At 46.1% G+C, this 23,795-nt stretch overlaps 1 protein-coding gene and 1 pseudogene across 3 annotated transcripts in view; one reads left to right on the top strand and one right to left on the bottom strand.

The window, feature by feature from the left end:
- The window catches only part of dpa (disc proliferation abnormal), a 153,170-nt gene that overhangs the window by 37,866 nt on the left and 91,509 nt on the right, over nucleotides 1-23,795 (top strand). For all 3 annotated transcript variants that reach the window (XM_050193597.3, XM_055061905.2, XM_050193599.3), the window contains 2 exons: nucleotides 7,122-7,331; nucleotides 22,182-22,416. In XM_050193597.3, the coding sequence (XP_050049554.2) occupies nucleotides 7,122-7,331; nucleotides 22,182-22,416 (445 nt within the window). The remainder of the gene's footprint in view (nucleotides 1-7,121; nucleotides 7,332-22,181; nucleotides 22,417-23,795) is intronic.
- LOC140215440 (piggyBac transposable element-derived protein 4-like) lies at nucleotides 11,674-16,724 on the bottom strand (annotated as a pseudogene).

Here is a 23,795-nt window from a genome sequence, read left to right as displayed (position 1 = left end):
ATAAAGGCGGTCTTTTCACGATCTAGATCATTGACAGCGATTTGCCAATATCCGGACCGCAGGTCGATGGACGAAAAATGCTGTGCCTCGTATAGGCAATCAAGGGCGTCATCAATAGGAGGTAGTGGGTAGACGTCCTTCTTCGTGATGCGGTTGAGGTGGCAGTAATCGACGCAGAATCTCCATGAGCCATCCTTTTTGACCAGCACGACAGGGGATGCCCAGGGACTTGACGATGGCTCAGTGATGTCTTTTGCTTGCATCTTGTCTACTTCAGTTTTGACGACGTGACGCTCCGAAGCTGAAACTTCGTAGGGTTGCCGATGGATGGGTGGATTATCGCCTGTATGTATACAATGTTTGACGAGTGACATCTGGCCTAAGAGTCGGTTGTACAGGTCGAATATATCCTTGTAGGAAAGTAATAGGCTGCACAGCTGTTCAGGCTCTGCAGGAGTGAGATTTAGGCCGATCATTTTCCTAATGTTGTCAGTATATTTGGCAGGCCGGAAAGGCTCACAGGAAGCGTCGACGCCAAAAGTCTCAACGCAACTCAACTTCTGAAGTAGTGATAGTAGCCAGGGTGATATCTTTAGGCAGAATTTGCTTAGCGTGTTTTTCTTTGAACAAGTCTCAGCTGGTTAGCTCTTGCTCGTGTGTGTAAAACCATGTTCACGGTGTTCCCTCGAGGTAGAACACGACATTGGCCAGCATTATGGTCTGATCCCACCTGCTCATCTTGCTGACGTGCTCATACATCTTCAACCATTCTTCTATGTCAATACCATCGATGCCGGTGAAACCCGCCGTGCTTGCTCAGTGGCTATGGTGTTGGGCTGCTGAGCACGAGGTTGTGGGATCGAATCCCGGCCGCGGCGGCCGCATTTCGATGGGGGAAAATGCGAAAACACCCGTGTACTTAGATTTAGGTGCACGTTAAAGAACCCCAGGTGGTCGAAATTTCCAGAGTCCTCCACTACGGCGTTCCTCATAATCAGAAAGTGGTTTTGGCACGTTAAACCCCATAATTTAATTGATGCCGGTGAACTTGCTGAGGTCTTGTGGCTGAGGTAGAGCAACGTACTGGGTATCTGTAGTCGGCATTGCAGCTGCAGACGCAGTGCCTTCCACTGGAAGCATGTCCCAGGCTGGGTCACACGTCTGCTGCGAAGCTCCGTGGCGAAGATGCGTACCCAGCACCTCCACCAAAATGTCACGGGTATAAAACTATTTACCGTATTTACTCGCATAATGATCGCACTCGCGTAATGATCGCACCCCTGAATTTTGTCGTCAAAATTCGATTTTTTTTATTTCCCGCGTAATGATCGCACCCCGAACTTGCCGCAGCGATATGTCGTGTGCCAAGTCTAGCTAATAATGATCGCGCTTACCATCTGTTGAATGCTACGCGAACGACTATTCAAGACGAACCAAGCGGTCTGCACGACGCACCAAACACTCTTTAAGTAGATGCCTCATTTCATTACTTTCATCACTTTCCGCACTTCCATGACAAACAGAGGTACAACCAAACTTTCCTTTATTATGTGTAGGCTTTATAATGGTTGTGGTCAACAACAAAAAAAGGCGCCTTTCGATTCTTCTCATCTGCACTCGTGGGCAAGCAACAAATCGCGAGCGGCAACGATAGTAGCCACGTTTATACTGATACGTTAAAAGTGTACCTTATTCATACGCCAACGCTTGTAACACAGCTAAGATATTCACCCACCCTTAGCGCAAACGTGCGGTATTAGGATAGTAGTGAAGACAGATGCCGCAGTTTCCGCAGCATGCCCGCCATGTGTTTCTTGTATGTCACTGGCAGCTAAGCGCGTCCATCTGTTTCTGCCCCCTCAAAGTGGACATGGCTACGTTATTGCCGCAAACTTGCCGATATTAACGATATTATTCATTACTGATACGGAAAAAACTGTTTCAATGCGTGTAATGTACTCACGAGAAGAAGAAAAAAATCGCGTTCGGCGCGTTCGGCTTGCTCAGCCGGCCGCCATTTTTGTTTTGGTGTCCCGCACCCGCATCCCGCAGCAAACGGGGGACGAAAAAAAAATTTTTTTTTTCGCGGGGAATTTAACCCGCGTAATGATCGCACCCCTGAATTTGCGTCAATTTTTTCTGACAAGAAAGTGCGATCATTATGCGAGTAAATACGGTACATGGTGCATTTACAAGGCGTATATAAACAGCAGCCATGAATCCAGAGAGGCTGTTGCCACTTTGTCGTCTTCACCGTCGACGACCTTGTCCTTTTTTTCCACCGTAAAAATATTTACGTAAGCGGTCTGTACTTCTTGATTACGTAATACCTCTATGACTGTTGGTATGTATGCTGAATCAAAGGTCTTTTCGTAATCTATGAGAGCGATATAGAGAGGATGATTGTACTCTGCGTATTTCTCGATTTCTTGGTTGATGACATGGATGTGATCCATTGTAGAGTATCCCTGCCTGAAACCTGCCTGTTCCCTTGGTTGACTAAAGTCCAGTGTTGCCCTTATTCTATTGGAGATTATCTTGGTAAATATTTTATATAATACTGGCAGTAAGCTAATGGGCCTATAATTTTTCAGTTCTTTAACGTCTCCCTTTTTGTGGATTAGTATAATGTTTGCATTCTTCTAGCTTTCAGGGACACTTCCAGTCAATAGACAGTTCGTATAGAGAGCCGCCAGTTTTCCAAGCATTATGTCTCTTGCATCTTTGATTAAATCGCCTGTTATACCATCTTCTCCTGCCGCGCTTCCCCGTTTCATGTCTTGCAAGGCCCTTCTGACCTCATTGCTAGTTATAGGAGGAGTTTCTGTATCCTGTTCATTAATGTTTCAAATGGAGTTATCTTGACTCCTCGGGGTACTGTACAGGTCAGTATAGAATTTTTCCGCTGCTTTTACTATACCTTCTAGATTGCTGATATTACCCTGCTTATCTTTCAGTGCATACATCTTGATTTGTCCTATGCCAAGTTTTCTTGTCACTGATTTCAGGCTGCGTCCATTTTTTACTGCTTCTTCAGTCTTTCTGACGTTATAATTTCGAATATTTGCTTATTTTCTCCTTGTTGATCAGTTTTGACAGTTCTGTGAATTCCATCTTATCTCTTGAGTTGGACACTTTCATTCTTTGTCATTTCTTTATTAGGTCCGTTGTTACTTGGGAGAGCTTGCCTACTGGTTGCCTTGGTGCCTTGCCTCACACCTCAATTGCTGCCTCTGAAGCCAGCCTTGTTACGGTTTCATTCATTACCTTTATGTCATCATCATCATCTCTCTGTTCTAAGGCTGCATATTTGTTTGCAAGTATCAGCCTGAATTTGTCTGCTTTTACCCTTACTGCCTCTAGGTTGACCTGTTTCTTCTTGACTAATTTTGCTCTTTCTCTCTTCAAGTTGAGGTGGATCCTAGCCCTCACTAACCTATGATCACTGCACTTTACCCTAACTATCGCTTCTACAGCCTGCACTATGCTGGGATTGGTAGAAAGTATGAAATCAATTTCATTCCTTGTTTCACCATTAGGGCTTTTTTAGGTCCACTTTCTGTTGCTATGCTTCCTGAAAAAGGTGTTCATTATTCTCAGCTTATTCCTTTCTGCGAATTCTACCAGCATCTCTCCTCTAGCGTACCTAGAATCGACGCCTGTTCACTTGCTTGTTCACCAGCCTGTTATTTCCCCACTTTTGTATTGAGGTCGCCCATGACTGCATTATATCGAGTTTGCACTTTCCTTATCACTAATTCAACATCTTCATAAAGCTGATCTACTTCCTCATCATCGTGACTGGATGTTGCAGCATCGGCTTGTACTACCTTTAATCTATACCTCTTATTAAGTTTGATTACGATTACTGCTACTTTCTTATTAATGCTGTAGAATTTGTCAATGTTGCCCGCCATATATATATAGAATAGGAATCCTACCCCATATTGCTTCTTATCTGGGAGACCTCTATAGCAGAGGATGTGGCTGCTATTCAGCAATGTATAAGCCTCACTAGTTCTTCTAATCTCACTAATGCCGATAATATCCCAAACAATATCTGATAGTTCCTGAAAGAGTCCCGCTAAGCTAGCCTCATACAGATACGCATGCGCACGCGTGCGCCCACACACGCCACACACACACACACACACACGCACACACACACACACACACACTGAAGCCCATTCTGACGTGTCTGGCAACAGCTTGCTGTAGTTTACTTTTTTATGATAGGCTATACATGTTGGGGCTACACAATACACAAACGGGCCTAATTTTTAACAGACCCACTTAGAGCAGACTGTTGGCATAACATTGTGTGCAGTAAGACTTGAATAAACATCCACAGATGCATGTGAGCAATCTCCTTTTAAGAAGAAAACAACCTCTAGTTCCAATTGTCTTTGTGGATGTGGTGGTTCTCAGTGGTGAGCATGGTGTCAGCAAACCATAGCAGCTATTGTCACAAATGTGCTCTCTAGGTGCAGTATCATTTCCTGCTGTATTATCAGCGGAGAAGTAAAATCTTGACTGGTGCTTTATGGGTCTTGAATTTGAATTCTCACAAGGCACTGTGTGCTTGTTATTTATTTCATTCTAAACTTCTCTCAAACCTCTTTGGTACTATTACTGATACCGTCACAACCCCAGCGGAAATCAAAATGACAAGTGAAGTTAGTACGTAACAGCTATCACTGTAAAGTCCTATGGCACACTGCCCACTTATCTTGTCTTTGCACCAGTGTAGTTAAAAGGAACTGTGATGCTGCAGTATCACCCAGGGGAATCCCTGCTAAATTCCACATATGAGAGTTAGTTGTGATTGCACTTTTGATTGCAGGCTGTGATTTTCTTTCATATCTGTGGTTTGTGCTCCCTTTAGCAGCAATTGTCTCTCGCAGAGAATTCATAAATAAAAATAAAGGCAAGAAAGGCTTAAACATAGGGTTAATGCCTATTTCAACAGTCATGACTGCATGCCATAGGCAATACATATGCATTTCAATACTAAGTGCACATGAGTGACTGTGAAGTCGCCTGCACCTAGCTATTAAAGGCAATAAAGTTTTCTGATGCACCAGAACATCTAATGCACTGTGGCGCCACATATTTTAATTTGGCTACATATAGTGTGTAGAAAGTCCATCAAAGCTTGAGAATGTGGTATAGTGAAACCTCGTTAAACCGTAGTTGGCCGGAGCTCGGAAAAGCTACGTACTAAACGGTAGTACTGTTTAACCGAAATAGCATGAGATCGCCCACTTACCTGTCGAAAACGGAACTCGGAGAGAGTGCAATGAAAGAAGAAAAAAACATGCAGTATTTATTCACTTCGCGCAACAACAGTGTCATTTTCGTTTGATGCCGCAGCGGCCTAGCACGACAACAGCGGCCTCAAACTTACTGAAGCTGCGTGCCAGCTTTTCAGCCAGCCTCCTCTTCTCTGCAGACACTAGCATGGCAGATTCCTCGTTGGTGTTACGTATTCTCCGTGCACGCGCGCAGTAGTGCTGCAGAAGTCCCGGGGGCGCATTTTCATTGCTGGGTGCCGGAGTTTGGAATACTTTTCGTTTGGAATAGAGTTACGTTATCGCGCCCCTGTTCTCGTCGCTGCGATTGCATTCATTAGGCTGACGTAACGCGTAGCTTCTGCCACTGTTGGGCCTGAATCGCCCGTGTTGTCGCTTTCCGTGTTGTCCTTAATCCTGCCGCTAGGCGACACTTCGACAACAACAGAGGCAACGATGGCGAAAAGTCGAACCCCGTAGCCGACATGTCTTCGCGATCGCAGCAGCGCTGCCGAGCAACTTCTTCGCATTCCAAATGCGATACACCGTAGTCAACAGCAGATCTTTGTCGCATGCCAGTGCCGACTTCTTCGTGTCACGTTCGATATCTAATTTTTCTTCTATGCTGAGCACCCGGCGTCTTTTTTATCCGAGCTTCTGAATGACACGAGTTCTCGCTTCCACGACGCCATAACGCTCTCTGGCACGGCGTCGAAATGATCCCGATGTTGATGTGGCTTCACGCACAAATGCACAGGGTGCTTGGAGGCTATTGTTCCGATCTCTGAGGCTGCTTGTTGTTCTGCCGGGCCGCCCGATGGAGACGATACACCGCTGTGTTTGCGCTACGAAAAGTTGAAACGCTTTGTTTTAACCGATGCGTACGCAATAAGCTGGTATGGTTTATGCGGATACAAGACACATTATGTTCAATGGCCGCTGAGTCGGGGATTTGACTTTACTACTTTTAAAACGAAAGTACTGTTTAAGCAGGTACGGTTTAACGAGGTTTTACTGTAATTGTGTTAAGCTGGATTTACATGATGGGATGGATTGCTGATTCAGTCGATGGATGAGTATGATGTGGCTCAGTGCCGCCGGATCACTATGCACACAAGGATTCCACAGACAAGCTGTTACTGGCGTGATTTGTTGCAGTTAGCCACGTTGTGCTTGTCTGCGGGCTGAATCAATGAACTGCCGCTATGTGTGAATCCAACTTTGGCATATCTGTGTAAGTTCCTGGCAAAGAAACTTATATGCATTCTTTTTGTAGTGCATACAGGGTTAACTTCATACAAGATCATCGTATGCTCATTCCATGTTTACTTCTGCAGTGTTTATTTCAGGGCAAGTACATTTGTTACAAAAATCTCTTACAGACTCTTCCATTGGTGTGAGAGAACACCCCTCTGTAGACTGATGTGCATGGGTATATAGTCTGCTTGCTAGTGCTGTTCATTGTGCTTATGAAAGCATGTACTTATGTGGATCCGCAGCAGTTCACAGGGCATAATGGCAAGGCCCAGGGAGCTCCCATTAAAAAGGTCTACGGAAAGCACTTTTTGCATTGCAAAGCAGTTTGTTGTAAGTGTGTTTAAGTAATGAGATCATGCCTCAGTGTGAATATCTTACCTGGAAATTTTAGCATGCAATCTGTCTTTTCATGTTCATTTTTCTTGTTGTTGATTTGCACACAGAAAATGAGACGGGACTGCACGCAGGTGGTGAACCATCACTTATTTCTTAACTCGGTCAATGCCTGCGAGATGTTTTGTGACCAGATAAGTTTGTGCCTAACCTTTGACTTTATGGTTATGTCATTTTCAGGAAGCAGGAGAGCAGACTGGTGCAGTAGCCACCAGCGATTCTGGAACTGGCCCTCAGCTGGTTATATGGGGCACTGATGTGGTGGTCAGCCACTGTAAGGAAAAGTTCAAGCAGTTCTTGCGCACCTTTGCAGAAACTAATCTTGCAACTGATGAGCTTATGGAGGGTGTTGACCCTGTGCAACCCCTGTACCTGCAAAAACTTGAAGAGGTGGGTTTTGTTTTCTTTGTTTTCTTTCCCTTCTAAGTACAGTGGAACCCCGTTCATACGTTTTTCACCGGACCGAGGAAAAAAAACGTAACAGCCGGGAAAACGCAACAGTGAGGAAAGCTCCGAAAATGAATGAAAAAAGTGCAGCTTCAACTATAGACAATTTATTTCCACAGAGTGCGCTTAGAACTTAAAAAGAAATCTAGAATGGTGGCTTGCCGTTTCTTTCGCTCGCTAGAAATCACCACACGTTTCTCAATAGCCTGGAAGGCCGCATTGCTGTCAGCGTCGCTGTGAGGTGCGACGTACCTGTGGAGGAGGTCCAGAGCCGCGACGGCTTCTCCAAAGCTAGGATTTCGCAACTCCCCAGCATCATGCGGCTCGTGCTTCTCGTCGTCACCGCGCCACGGCAATGGCAACGGACGAAGGAATATCCGCGGGAAATGTTGCACTCTTTGGCGTAATCATGCTAACGTGCTAACAATTGTTTAGTATTGCTGCGGAGTGCGCGCGTCCGAGCAGCCCGGTTGCGCGCAGCGCGGCGTGGTTTCGCGAGAAATGTAAACAAGAGAGGAGAGCTGGCCCGATAGGCGGAACAACGCCATGAGCAACACCAACTTCCGGCTTCGCTTTAGCTACAGCTTCGCAAAGAGTGACGTCAGGGCCTCTCCCGAGTTTCCTTCCTCCGTGATTCGAGCCGTCCAACCATAGAGTTTCTCACTACATTACCTAGAGGGAAATCTGGCGCTGCTGCGCTGTGGTATGCATGGGAATGCCGGTATATTGTGGATTCGGATTGGCATCGTTCTTGTAGAGACAGGACACCTTGAAGACGCGCTTGGCAAGTACCGTTCCGTCTGTCACAATGATTCATTTTCTACTAGAACAGCACGTGAAGAGCTGTTTTAGCTTTATTATTACGCGAAAACATGTTTTATTTAACTATGAGAACTTGTTATTGTGTGTACGACTACATGTTACATAAAAAGTATCAGCGGGCCGCTAAAGTTGGAGGACAGACGACAAGGTTCGCGCTCGCTTTGAAACAGTTGGTCGTCCGTTCTTGCTTTTCTTCGCTTGGTAATGCATCGTGGGTGAGTAAAGATGTAATATGCGTGAATGGAAACATTTTATGAAGATCTTACTTTGAGAACGCTTTATTTGCGTAGCCATATCCACGTTTTAGACGAAACCTCTTACAACACCAGCCAACACGAGCCTCGCAGACACAAATACCGTCATTCCCATGACGGCACGGTGCCCCCTTAAGGGGGGACACGGCTCTTTGCGGCGAAAAAATTGCGAAAAGATAGATTTTTTGAAAACGAAATTTTCGATATCTACAGCTAATATTCCTTTAATTCACCAAGTTTCGAATCTCAGGGAAGAGTATTTCGTCCGCAGTATCAATTTATAACATCACTGTGAGCTGAATTCCGCGCAAAAACAGCCCTTTTTATCGCGGCGCGTAGCTCTTTTTCTACGCGCGCGATCGCAGCCATCTTGGTCTCGTTGGGAAGAGGAGCCTTCCTTCTTTAATTTCCCGCCAAAAGTGACTCCGTCGGTACGCCAGTGACGTTGAAATCCGGGGAGAAAAAAAAAGCCCAAACGCGCGATCCGATTCGTTGACTAGCGCACGTGACCAAAAACGCGCGCTGTGGTTGGCTGCGCGAGGTTCCCATTGTCTGCTCCACTCCGCAGGCGACGCCACTGCGCGTCTCGTAGGTTTGTTGGCACCATGCCCAACGATGTCCGATCCACCGGGAAAGTTCGCCACGAGGCACAAGTTCGGCAAAAAGAAGAAGCGATCAGCTTATAACTTTCAAAAGCGCTCCATTCCTTCTGAAAGCATCGAGAGTAGCTCGCCGCCAACCGCAAATGATGCCGAAACCTAGGACGATGCCGAAGTAGGCCTAGCCAGCTCGCAAATGAGTGAAATCGTTACGGACAGCGGCCGCGTTCAGCGTGACACTGCAATGTTGCAGCGTGCGGATTTGTTGCAGAGGGAGATGAATGCTCAAAAAAAAACTTCCGAGTTCTTCCGTCAACGCCAGCAACAAAGCGGGTCTTGGATTTGCTCACTCGCGTCGACGGCGTTGCAGCCGCGCCAGTCGACGCCGAGGCAGGCTTCGCTTTCCTCAGTAGGACTCCGTGAGCGGACTGATGTCGTCAAGTGCAAGGTGTGCGGCGGCAGCGTCGCAGTAGGCAAAAGCGAACGGTAATCTGGCCTCGCCATAAAGATCGTTATCACGTGCGCGTGTTGCGGCGATATCGCGTCGGCATGGAGCTCGACCCTCGTGAACAACCTTGCCGCGCGCGCGATGCAAGTCACCGGGAATTGGCGAACGGCGCTAAACGATGTTTTTGCCGCATTTGGGTGGCCGTGGTCAGAGCAACTACATTCCTGGTGGCTTTTAGCCACTTTCACTGCAAAGTAATGCAAAATTATTTCTGCACTTTTGATTAAAAGTGAATGTATTCCTTTTTCTCGTTTTCTCAAAACACCGACTTTTCACTTGTACACAATGTAGGGTCAGATTTTGGAATTTATGCTTTAAAAATTTTCAATTCTGCTTTAGATCAGACAGTAGGGTAGCCACAATTCGAACAGTAAAGATTGAATTGCTATAAAATTACTATTATTTGATATATCAATATAGTATTCCTACCATTATGTTCCTTATGTTTTCTAGTACCCAGGCATGTGCCAATACGAATTTCGTAGCGCATTTTCCCCCCCTATTGTTTCTGCAAATTATGAACAATGAATTTCATTTGTCTTCAGAACTAAATGGCCTATTGGAAAAATAATTACATATTTGAAATCAGCACAAGAGTCTTAACAAGAATGGAAAGTTTCATGAATATTGATGGAAAACATCATGAACATTATTTGAATTAGTGTCCCCCTTAAAGAAGCGAAAGTTTCATTCTTGCCTGGTTGGACCCCTGTATCATCCTTGATCAATTTAGTATTCAAGCATTTGCCGTAATCACTATGAACATGTCCTGAAATGTTTTTCTCGTTTTCTCAAAACGACATTTTTGATGGTAGTGTAGTTTTGGAGTGACGATATCTCTCGTTCTACTCATCTTATTGCAATAATTCTTTTTTCATCAGAAAGGTGGACAAATTGGGAGTGCAGTAGGCCTAAAATGTGAACAAATATCATTACAGAAAATTTAAAAAAGTAATAATTTCTCCAGGGTTTCACTAATGCCTTCTGCTTACAAAAGTTTGACATGCTGTAACTTCGGCATAAATCAGTTTAGAACATTCATTCTTGTAGCACTGCAACCTCTGATCATTCAACATCATTTTGATGTGCAAGTCTCCTTCATTAACACCCAACATTGTAGAGAGAACTTGCCCCCAAATTAGTCCATACAATAAAACATGAATTCCTTATATTTTGAAAAGTACTTGTTGCATGGGAAAACCAATTGAATATTTGAAATCAGCATGTCAAAATACATAGGTGATGGAAGTTTTATCAAATTGTGGCCACAAATAAAAAATAAAAATTTAAGTGGGGTGTCTCCCCTTAAGAAATTCCCATAGGTGGTGGCGCCAGATTACCCTCTAGGTGTTATAGTGAGAAACTCTATGCGTCCAACAAACCATGCGGTGACCGTAATCGCAGTGATGATAATGAGAGCATTTTTCACGAATGGCCACCTAGTGGCGGCCTCTCGAACTGGCGTGCGGCTTTTTGCAGCCAGTTCCATAGCCAAGCCCGGCCAAGCCTGGTCAAAACTCGTCAAAAGCCAAAATGGCGGTTGGAGCACGTTGCCTACTTTAGCCCAGGCGGGTTCGGGTTGCGACGCATCATGCGGGAACGTTTTCACAGCTACTACGTGACAGCGGGGTTCCTTATACATTGGATCCTATGGAAGCTATGCCGGGACCGGATGAAAGCGACGTAGCAGCCGGGAAAACGCAGCAGTGAGGAACGTAACGGCGGGGTTCTACTGTAAACTGAAATGCAGTAGCCTCCCAATGAGACAAAGTCGACAGGGCAATGAGAATCCCTCTGTCTTATCAGAAGTTTGTCTTAAAAGAAGTGAGCCACAAAGCTCGAAATCTACTGTTCCTGGTGCACTCAAATATCCACGACAGAAAATAATAAACAGCAGTAAAAAGTAAAGGCACATGTAAAAATAGACTTATTGAATTTGCTGAATTTATTGAGTTGATAGAATTGTAATAAAGCAGACGCACCTCATCTTTTCGGTGGTAGCTTGAACACGGCGACCCATGTTGTTGTTGCGAGAGTGCTCGTGCTGTTTGCTCCTGCTAGGCTGCTGCTGGACTGATTACTCCTTTTGCAATTAAACCTCATTACATTTGGTGGAGGTTGCTGGAATCCCTCAAGTCACCCTGGAGCTCCGCACTTGTGCGTAGCCCACCTACACCATGATTGATGCGACCATTGTACTGACTTAACCTGTGGCCGCCCCTATCACTTGTGCTGGCGTTCTCCGTCAGCGTGACCTGGCCATCTTCAGCAGGTGCAGTGAACATGATGTTGAAGACAGGCTGTCCTCCTTCGAACATGTAAGCACTCAGGATAAGTGAGATGACCAGACAAAACTTAACATCATATTTTACCTTGCTGATGTTGCGAACCTGTGGTTCAAGAATCACGAACCTGACATCTCGAGTTCGTCTGCATTCAGGACACATTTCAAACAAGTGTTTGGCCACCCCACTGTCTGCAGGCTTCGTGCCGAATAGCGTCTATGTCAGCAAGCACAGCAGCCGGGCGAGACTTTTCCAAGCTATATTGAGGAGATCTTGGATCTCTGCAGCCATGTTAATGAAGGAGGATAAGAAGATCAAACCTATTCTGAAGGTACTGTATTTACTCGCATAATGTACAAACTTTTTTTTTTTTTTTCCGGAAAATGCATGCAAAGTTGGGGGGTGCGTTCATTATGCGGGGTAAAATTTTTAGCGATTTTTTGTTTCCATGGCCACCTCACGAAAAAGTCAATTTTGCCTGAAATGCGAACCATGGATTGCAATAGCAACTGTGTAGGCAGCTACGCGAAGCAAGGATAGTAGTTTTATCGGCCGTATGAACTTGCAAACATTTACTTCGACGCAACTGAGCAGCGAGAATGCAGCACGCACAAAGGTATGAGCCGCTATCGACTCAGCCCCGACGCATATCGCTTTAAAGATGGGGCGCGCTGCCGCCACGCAATGTTCAGTTGCTGCCGGAGTAAACCGCTGCCTCCCCCCTCCCTCCCCTCCCCCTGGTGCCATGTCTGCGACAGGAGACGGTGTGTTTCCTTCGCGCTTAACTCCCTTGGGTGCAGTTGTGCAATACGCAGTTGCCAGAGTACAACGCTGCTGCATTCCCTCCCTTCTCTCCCTCCCCTTCCCCCCAGGGCCTTTGCATGACGAAAGATGCCGCGCCAGATTGAGGTGCGAGCGTTCGCTTTCCTCGCACGCTTTCACTCACACCTACACGATGCGGTGCGTGGCGCCGCCGCTGCTGCCAGAAAATGTGCCTGGAGTGTCCATATAAAATAAAAGTAAGAGACACGATACGATTGGGCATGTCGCATGGCGTCGGACACAGTCGCACCCGCCGGACGCCATATCAGATGCCGAATCATACCGTGTATCTCCTACTTCACGGCAGCAAGTTCAGGGTGCGATCATTATGCGAGAAAAAGAAAAAAAAAAAAACACTCTTGATTGGAACAGTGGGAGCTGCGTTCATTACGAGAGTGCGTTCATTATGCGAGTAAATATGGTAATTGAGGACGACGCATTTCAAAATGCTGCTTGCCAAGAGTCTAACCAATGTGGCCGTTCGCTTCAACCTCTGTCAGCGTCTCGACAAATTGCGCCGCCAGTGTAAAATCACCCACCAAAATGTCCCGCAGGCTGACTTCGTCTCAGCCATTGCAGTCACCACTGACCGATAGAGTACTCGCGATAATGCCGATACTTCTGCTCTCATACTTCAGCTGAAAGATTTCATTCGAGAGGAAGTGCCTTACCAGCTTGGCAGTCAATGGTAGGGCAGGCTCCTGGCTATGAGGAAGCAGCTATCGCTGCTTCCTCATAGCCAGGAGCCTGCCCTACCATTGACTCCGGCTGTGCAACAAGCCATCCGTGCCCAGATATCTGAAGCACTTGCTCCCATTCGCCCTCTAGCTTCTGTGACAGCGCCGCTCTCCTATGCTAACTACCTGGCTTTATACACATCTCCGACGGCACTGGTCTCTTATGCGGACTACCCCGCCCGAATTACACCTGCACCGCTCAACTACACTGTCTCGATCGCAAGGCCACCCGACCGTCCTATTCCGTCTCTCCACCAACACGAGTTTCCCTTACTCCCGTTCCACGGTAGTCACCCCAGCTTCTTCTTCAAGTCGACACGTGGCGCACGCAGACAACAGGACTATTCGCTTCGCCTGTCGAATTGCTGGTCACGTTGTGCACTTCTGTCATCGTAACATGTCTGACGATGACAACAACCCATGCTGTGATTGCGAGTGAGCTCGCGCTGCTTGCTGCTGTGAGGCTGCTGCTGGACTGGTTATCCCATTTGCAATTAAACCTCATTTTATATGATACAAAGTATCATTTAGGTAAGAGTGCATGATGCACTCTTATCTAAAGCTATGGAGTAATTGTTGGTTGTCAGTGCATTGCAAATACGTGGCATGCCACAAAAACCAAGTTTTCAGCTAGCTGCTCAAATATTCTTCGGTGCACTTATGTTAAAAAAAAATGCACCAGGGCATTATCAGTTGCATCATGTATTAACAGCACCGGTTCTTGTGGCTCCTGGGCATTGTCCTGACCGTAATTATCAGCCTGCAAGAGCGCTTTAAGGACTTCAGTTACAGCTTCTATGGTGTCGGTCCTGCAGTTTTTCACCTCATCATTGATGCTAGCATAGCTATTTATTTTAACTCTTTCCTTGCCGCAGAAAACGGCCGTTTTTGCTGTGTCTACATATTATTTTTTTTCTTGGGAAAATTTTGTTGTACAATGGATTGTTATATATGAAAATGTAGCTGATTGTTTTGCCTTTCCAATGTAATAACAAAGTAATCACTGCGACATTTTTTTATATTTTATCTCTGAAAGCTGAAGAAAAGTAAGGAAAACATACATGCGAAGACACAAAATTGACACTACACTTCACCACACATAGAAGAAAAAAAAAACTGGGATATACAAATGATTGTCCGTGAACTCAGGTACACTTCCTGAAAATCTGAGCGCTCTAGGTAAAAAATTATATTTTCAAGCGACCTTTGAACTCGGCGCTCATGACGCATGTGCCAATCGGCAAAACAGTTACGCGTAGTCGTAAAACAAAGGTGCGCTTCACAGGTGCTGCAAAATACATTTGTCTTCACTTCTTTCTTGGTTTTCTCATAGCACTGCTTACAGTTCCTTCGGTTGTCAACCTTCTCAGGCTTGTGGCGAACCCAGTCGGATGGCAGATAAGAGATGCTGGCCGGTTGATCATCATCAAGATTCAAAATTTGCTTGATGAGCATCTCTCGGAAAGAAAGCTGGTCAAAGCGGGCACTCAAACGTAGCTCAGCAATATCGGGGTGCCCTTTTCGATGCTCTTGAAATAGAATAAAACTATTTACACTAGCAATATCTATGCAGTGGAAAAAGAGTGTTTTCCACCAGCGCACACATTTACGAAGCACGTTGTACGTTCCAATGATCTGGTCAGATTTGTCAACGCTCAGCATACCTGCATTGTACTGATGTACCAACAAGGGCTTTCTTATGGTCCTCTCGCTCCACTTGTTGCCCACTTTTGTACGTCTCTTTGCAGGCACATGTTCATTGGCTGTATGAATGGTGCTCATAAGACTTGCAGCCTTACGGTCCTTCCACTAAAGAAACAAGACGTTTCCTTCCCTGATCCAACGAATGTCTCCTCGTTCAGCTTTCTTTTCCCATTTTGAATCTTTCAGATCGCCAGGGAAGCCTCGACAATCTTTTCTCGTTGTTCCACATGCCAGCGTTTTGCACTGAAGGAGGTGTTCGAAAAGGTGCTTCCAAGTATAAAAATTGTCTATGTAAATTTTGTATCCCTGTCCTAAATATTTATCACAAAGTTTACCCACTACATCAAAAGCCAATCCATGCGGTCCCGGTGTCTCCCGCTTGCCCGTGTAAACGAAGAACTGTAAGGTGTATCCAGTTTCTGACTCAGCTAAAACCCACAATTTGTAGCCCCACTTCGTCACCTTGTCCCGAATATATTGCCTGATCCCCGAGCGTGCTTTAGATTTCACCATCCTTTCATCGACTGAAATGGCTTCCCGTGGCTGAAAAAATCGTGCCGACGCCTCGTTGATCTCTCGAAGTAGTGGGAGTACCTTCCGCAGTTTGTCAGCTAAAGCAGCACTGTCATCCTCAGGGTCCGAGACATGCAAAAAAGCAAGCAGGGAGAAGAAACGCTTCCTGCTCATGATCTTCCCTGGGAGTAGACCGCTGTAGATTGTTCCGGTGTTCCAATACAAGTGGAGTCTAGGAAGTTGCACGATGCCCATGTAACTCAACAGCGCAATGAAGCGCAACATCTCAGGGGGCGTGACCTCTAGCCAGGAGCCATCTGGCTGAGCATAGCTGGGTTTCTCAAAAATTTTCATCCATGCATACTTGTTCGTGTGAGCACAGAAAGTGGAAATCATGTCAGCGGTAAGAAACATCAGGAACATGTCCAGTGCACCGAGAAATCTCCGCTTCTCACTCCGGTGCGTCACGTCCAGGTGTACGCCAGGTGCACGATTCGGTGAAAACCTGACTCAGCACGGCGTGTTTGGCAAAATATCGCCTCGTATGTAGTTGACACCCTAAAAGAAAAACGTAAACAGGTGTGGTCATTTACAAAGCACGCGCATCGTATAACAACAACACTGACATCCGAAACTATGCTTACCTTGCCACGCTAGTTGAAGGTCCCGGCTGCGTAGACGAATCATCACTGTCGGAGTCGAAATCCGATGATCCAATGTCCTCTACGGACTCCTCACTACTGCTCATATTGATAGTATTAGTATCAGAAGCAGCGGAATCACTTTGAGAAGACTTCTTTTTCAGCGGCGCGCGACGCGTTTTCGGCGGCATGTTGCGAAAACTCCGCACTACCTTCTCCGCTGCTTTTTTTTTCTCGCAGGAGCCTTCGCGCTAAAACGCAAAAAAAAAAAAAAACATATAGAAAGTGCGCCTTAGTTCTTCTATTACTGGCCAGATGGCGCCACACGTCCGTAAGCGCGGAGTTTTATTTTGGCGGGGCATTCAGAACCATCGATCCATAGTGATCGATGCTCTATGGCGCGGTAAGAAAGAGTTAAGAGCGTTGATTTGGGCGAGTTGGAACAGTTCATTCATAATTGTGGTCAGCACACTCAAAAAAACAAGGGACAAGAAAACTTATAATGTAATGAGGACACAACGCTGTGACCTTGTTACCTCATTACATTCTTGTGCTTTTTATTTTGTTCCTTGTTTTGCGCAGTACACTCGATTGCCATTATGACTGAGAAATTTGTGTCCACGAAAGCACCCATTTGCTTGCCATATTTACTCTATTCTAATGCGCCATCGATTGTAACATGCACCCTGCACCTCATTTTTTCATACAGAAATACAACTTTTCTTCTCATTTGGAAGAACAAAGGTTTACTCTCAATGCACTAAAGTTGCGATGAATAAGAAGTTGCTGAGGCGAAGCACCAATTGTGATACAGTCGAACCCGGCTATATCGAACTCGCAGAAAAACGCCTATCAGTTCGATATAGAGCATAATTCGATATAAGCCTGCTAAATAACTGGATGTCGTAAAAGCACATACCATTTATAAAATCACTTTATTGATGGAATTAGCTTAATTTCGCATGAAATAGTCCTGCATTTTCTTCTGCTTGAGAGATTTTGCTGCCCTTGACGCACGCACTTCTCCACATTGTTTAAGGAGTCGGAGCAGCTGAGGCTGCCACCTTCTGCATTCGCGCAGAAGCACCGGACTAGTGCAAGCGCACCAATCACTATGGAGGATGTGGGCAAAGGACCGTCATTGCTTTCCTCATTGTGCCCAATTTCACTTGTGCTCGGTACAATGTCGGCAATGTAGTCTGTTTTCGGGCTCTGCCGTGGTCGCGACACCATCATTTGCACTCATGAACTCGTCCACCGCTGATTCTCCAACAGCTTCCGGAAATTCTGACAGCTCGCTCCAAATTTCGCCAACACCGGCAATGGCTTCGTTGCATTCATCAGAATTTACAGTCATCACTGAGCACGCGGAAGCTGGCACGGCTGAAGCAATTTCGGGTGAATCACTCGTACACGGCCATGGGTACGCGTCGGGCGCCACGGGCACCAGGTCGCGAGTTTGGCCGCTTTAGCCCTAATCTCCCCCTTATTCTTCAAGATCGTGCTGAGAGTGCTCCTTGGAATCTTGCACGCTGCAGGTACATTCGACTTAACACCGCATTCGACCCGATTTATGATTTCGAGCTTCACGATGAAAGGCGAATTCTGCCGCTTCATCACGGCAACAATGCGGAAGAAGGCCCACAAGACGCACGCACAATGAACCAGAAAAGCAGTGAGACAACTCGCACTTCCGCCATCTTGCACGACGAGGGCACAAGAGCCTCTGATTGGCTGTCTGAGCAAGCGCTGCGGGTGGGCCAGGATCATTTTTTGCAGGGAGGTGTCGACGGCTCGCTCAACGTAGTGCGGTCACGGTAGGGAGAGCGGTTGGACGGAGCCGCGCCGCCGGGTTTCCCCGCCACCGCGAAGGAAAGCCAACTTCTGGGGGCATTTTTCCGCCGCTTGACGTTCGATATATCGGGAGTCACTGGTATATTTGTTCGATGTAAGCGGAATTTTTGCTATATATACTCATTGTAACTATACCTTGTCCAGAAATTTTTCGATATATAGAATAATTCGATGTAAATGGGTTCGATATAGTCGGGTTCGACTGTAGCAAATTAGTAGACAGCTATCCGAAGTAAGGATAGTAGTTTTATCATCCATACAAACTTGTAAACATTCGCTTACTAACTAAATTAACAACCATGGTGTCACCCGCGCACAAGCAAGCATGAACATGTCTCACTCAACGACCGTGGAGACTCGCTATCAAAAGGGTGGAGTGAGGAAGTGCTCTAGCAGGAGTGAGTAAATTGAACTTCGTTCTGCCTCTCGCTTCAACGCGAACTAAGTGATGAGGACACACAGCCTAGACGCGTAGACTCTGTCCGCATTGCAGATTTATAGGGCCCAAGTGGCCGTGCCATACGCAGTAGCCATCGGAGTAGAACACCTCTCCTTCTGTTTGCACCAGTCCCGCATGCAAGTTTCAGGAACTTTGAACATCCATGATGCTGCCTGAATTTCGTCCCTCTCAGCACGTGTGATCACTTTCGTTTTAAATGTGGCATCATGATAAAGCTGGTGTCCTTGCAATCGGCACTTCCGTGCTGATAGAGCAGACACAGAAAATGGGGAAGACAGACGGTGGACTTGTAGAGTTCCTCACTCTATAGGGTGGACTAACCTAAGCACACCTACTACAGCACATGGAGGAAGCTACGGCAGCTAGGTTCAAAGCACGTACGAGGTGGCTGTCTTGAAATGCTGATGGCAATATGGTAACGCAGAATTAGGCTCGTACTTGATTCTAATGGGCACAAAATTTTCGCATTAGAGTAAATACTGTATGTGTCGTGGTCATGATGCCATTGTGGTGATTCCATCATTGTCACACCCTCTTACCTGACGCAATGGCCCAAATTGTACAATGGCTTGTGCCACTAGGTGTGTGCTTATGGTTGTGATGCCATCGTGGTTGTTGCATCGTTGTCACCCGACTCTCGTCATGCCATTGCTGACCTACAGTCATGCATTAATTGCCACACCACTGTTTTTGATGCCGTCGTGGTCGTTCAGCTGTGGTCATTCCAGCTTTGTGATCAAACTCTTGTCATGCTGTCATCCTCATGCCTTGTACTCCACTCTGGTGGCCCAAGTTATCTAATAGTTTGCCCATTAGTGGCTATGCTCGTGGTCTTGATGTCGTTGGGGTTGTTTCATCGTAATTTCAGTTAAGTGATCCGACTCTCGTTATGCTGTTATTGTCACGCCTTCTAACCTGAGCCAGTAGCCCAAGTTATACTATAATAGCTTGAGCCACTGGGTATGTACTCATTATTGTGATGCCATCGTTATTATTGCATCTTTGTCATCCGATTTGCGTCGTGCTTTCGCTGTCACGCATTCGTTGTCACACCACCGTCGTGACACCATCATGGTCATTCAGTCATTGTCATTCCAGCTTCGTGGTTTGACTCGTTATGTTGTCATCGTTACACATACTTCAACCCAATGGCTTAAGTTGTGTAATAGCTTGGGAGACTAGGTGTATGCGCAATCTCGTGATCTCATCATGCCGTCATTGTCATGTCACTGTCATCGTACAGTTGTGCATTCATTGCCACACTGCCATCGTGATGCCGTGATGGTCATTTCATTGTCATAATCCGAACTTCTTCATCCAACTTTTGTCATGCCGTCGTCGTCGCATCTTTGTCGTTAGTCTTCGGCATGACATCATTGTGACACTGTCGTTTGAACACCAGTAACATCATTTGATTGTTGTCATACTGCCTTTGCCGTTCCATTGACATCGATCTTTCATCGTCATTCTATTGTAATCATACTGTCATCATTAAATCTTGATTAGCCAACGTTCTCATGCCGTCATCATCATAGAGTCGCTATCATGCATCCATTGTCAGACCATTGTAGTCACACTTTCGTTGTCATGGCATCATCGTCACGCAGGCTTCGTGATACAGTCGTCATGCCATTGTCATCATACGCTCGCCTATATCCTATTGTCCTCATGCCATTGTCATGCCATCGTCATGCTACAGTCATACATTTATTGGGATACCATCGTCACCCTAACTTTGACATCCGACTCTCATCGTTGTAAGCCATTGCCATCAAACAGTCGTTATACCATTGTCGTCATGCTGTTCTTTTGCTATCGTGATCACTTCAGTAATGTCATACCATCTTCATCAATCCATCACCGTCATTCCTTGTTCATCATTCTATCGTAATCCTGCTCTCATGACTCAATTGTGCTTATGCTGCTGTTGCCATGCCGTCGTCATTACGTTCTCATCAGAGAGACGCTATCATGCATCCATTGTCATACCATTGTTGTCATGTTGTTGTGGTTCTGCCATCATCGTACTAGCTTCGTCATCCGGTTATTGTCATACCGTTATCGAACCATCGTTGTCATATACTCGTCATCACCTCACTGCCCTCATATCGTCGTCACGCTCTTGGCATTATACCATCGTTTTCATTTATAAATTGACATCTCAAAGTCCTCATGCCATCTTCGTCATGTCGCCTTTGTCGTTCTACAGTAAAACCTCGTTAAACTGTACCCGCTTAAACAGTAGTTTCGTTTTAAAAGTAGTAAAGTCAAATCCCCAACTCAGCGGCCATCGAACATAATGTGTTTCGTATCCACATAAACCATACCAGCTTATTGTATACGCATCGGCTAAAACGTAGCGTTTCCACTTTTCGTCGCGCAAACACGGTGGTGCGTCGTCTCCATCGGGCGGCAGAACAAGCCTCAGAGATCAGAACAACGGCCTCCAAGCACCCTGTGCATTTGCGCGTGAAGCCACATCATCATTTCGGCGCCGTGCCAGAGAGCGTTCTTCTATGAAAGAGCGTTGTGGCATCGTGCAAGCGAGGACTCGTGTCATGCCGAAGCTCAGATAAAAAAGATGCCGGGTGCTCAGCATAGAAGAAAAATTGGACATCGTCCGTGCTATAGAACGCCACACGAAGAAGTCGGTGCTGACACGTGACAGGGATCTGCTGTTGACTACGTTGTGTGGCATTTAGAATGCGAAGAACTTGCTCGGCGGTGCTGCTGCGACCGCGAAGAGATGTCGGCTACGAACTTCGACATTTCGCCATCGTTGCCTCTGCTGTTGCTGGAGTGTCGACTAGAGACTGTGATGAGGACCACACGGAAGGCGTGAGCACGGGAAATTCAGGCCCGACAGTGGCAGAAGCTGCACGTTACGTCAGCCTCATGAATGCCATCGTTGCTATGAGAACAGCACTCGGCAATGAAAAAGGCGCCCTGGGACTTCTTCAGCAATACCGCGCGCATGCACGGAGAATACATAATGCCAACGAGGAATCTGCCATGCGAGTGTTTGCTGAGAAAAGAGGGCTGGCTGAAAAGCTGGCACGCAGCTTCAGTAAGTTTGAGGCCGCTGTCATAGTGCTAGGCCGCCGCGGCATCAAATGAAAATAACACTTTTGTCGCGTGTTTAATACTGCATGTTTTTTTCCTCTTTTATCGTGCTCTCTCTGAGTTCCGTGTTCCGTTTTCGACAGGTAAGTGGGTGATCTGATGCTATTTTGGTTAAACAGTACTACCGTTTAGTACATACTTTTTCCGAGCTCCGGCCAACTACGGTTTAACGAGATTTCACTGTATTGATGTAATTCCACTGTCGTCATTGCATTGGCGTCATACAGTCGTCGTAATTCTGCCATACTCATAGGCAACCTTGGCAAGCGAGAGCCACAGCAAAGTGGGAAGCTATCGGTGTATGTCGCATATAGCCAAACAAACGAAAGTCTCAGAACAACCACTACACATGTTTAATAAACATGACTTCAGAAGATGGTGTATCACACTGCTCGAATGCTAATCACATTACCATCGACAGTCATCATGAGTTCTGTAAATTTTTTTCTTCTCTTTCCTCCTTTCCAACAGTTATACATGCTGGAGGAGCCATTTCTAAATGTAAACTGTCAGCATGTGGCCAACTTCGATGCTGATTTGTACAGACAGCTCAAGTGCTATCCCCAGGAAGTGATTCCTACGTTTGATATGGCTGCCAATGAAGTGTTTTTTGAAAAGTACCCTGATGCCCAATTGCCACATCAGATTCAAGTTCGGCCATTCAACTCTGAGAAGACTCAGAGCATGAGAGCACTCAACCCAGAAGGTCAGTTTGCCATTCGTATGTGGAGTTTGCTTCTTCAGATTCAAGTAAGCATGTGTGCCTTGCATGTGACACTTGACAGTTGTAGGTTTCATGTGACACAAGTAGCTTTTATGCTAATTTTTTTACTGAATTTTAGTGAACCTTTGTAATTGCTGTAGAGGATAAGTGGGGATGCCAACAGCACTACGCCTTGGCACACCGTGTACCACGCTTAGGACATGCCTCTCCATCAACTGTGATTCCACACAAGCTGAAGGAAACATTGGACGACAACCATGCATTAACTTGGAAAACGTTTATTACGATTGCAACTAACATTTCAAGCAGGCCAGCTAGCTATAGTTTACATCACTGAGAGTCCCAATGAAGGTACGCTGGGTAAAGAGGGGGCTTCAGACTTGCCAGCTGTAGTACGGATGTCCGTGGCAACTGCCGCAGGAAAAGTGTGGTTGACTAACCATGTGCAGAAAAACAAGTAGCGGCGAAGCCTTCTGCACTCGCCGCTTGCTGATGACCAAAGAGGCGTGGGCATAGGGATGTCATGTGACACGATCGGTGGCGCTGATAGCCCTTATGATTCCCGTGCACTGCCCAAGAAAAGGATTCCTCCCTCTATCCAAACCTGCTGGCGGTTTGATGAGACATGAGGACTCCAACAGTGCTATGTCCTTGCCACACTTCTAACAGAACCACAAGGTGCAAAATAATCAGCTCAAGGCACAAGCAGTGTAATGGGGCATCTCCCCCTCTCTAATTATCGTATATTCTCATGCAAGGGCGACTTATCTTTTTTCATAAAAATTGTAAAATCATAAATCATAAAATCATAAAAATAGAATTTCTTAGGTGCGGCCCATGCACTGAGTAAAGGTAAATAAATTTTAACTGCTTTAATCAACTGACATGCCTGCTTTCGTGTGCGACAGCTTTGGGAAGGTTTTATTTTTCCTCTTTTTTGCGACGTCATTCATCGTCGCTGACGTGTGGCCATGGAGCTAGGATGTGGTTCACCGCAAGTGAGCTGGTAACATGAAGGTAACCTTGGACTCAGACTATAATACTTTAATGCGCGACATGTAAGGTTGCCTTATGAGTAAACTGCAAGAGCTTTCACGCAAAATATGAACGGAGCATTGCAGTCAGTAGCGCCCACATGTTTCAGCTGGCGCAAGATTACCGAAAGGTAGCTGCGCAAACAATGCGCACATACTGTGTGCAATGCACACAAACTGCAAAGCCTGTGGACTACATCCTATGCAGCATGCATACGTTGCCCAAATGCAGACACACAGCGCTACACGACATGCTGCGGTTTGCTCGGATAGGAATTTTACCAGTGCTTAGTTAATGACTGCAGAAGCAACTGAGGAGGAGACTGA

The sequence above is a fragment of the Dermacentor andersoni genome, chromosome 1 (assembly GCF_023375885.2).
Source record: "Dermacentor andersoni chromosome 1, qqDerAnde1_hic_scaffold, whole genome shotgun sequence".
Taxonomy (NCBI): Eukaryota; Metazoa; Arthropoda; class Arachnida; order Ixodida; family Ixodidae; genus Dermacentor; species Dermacentor andersoni.
The sequence above is the reverse complement of the archived record's forward strand: the minus strand, read 5'-3'. Positions and strand labels throughout refer to the sequence as shown.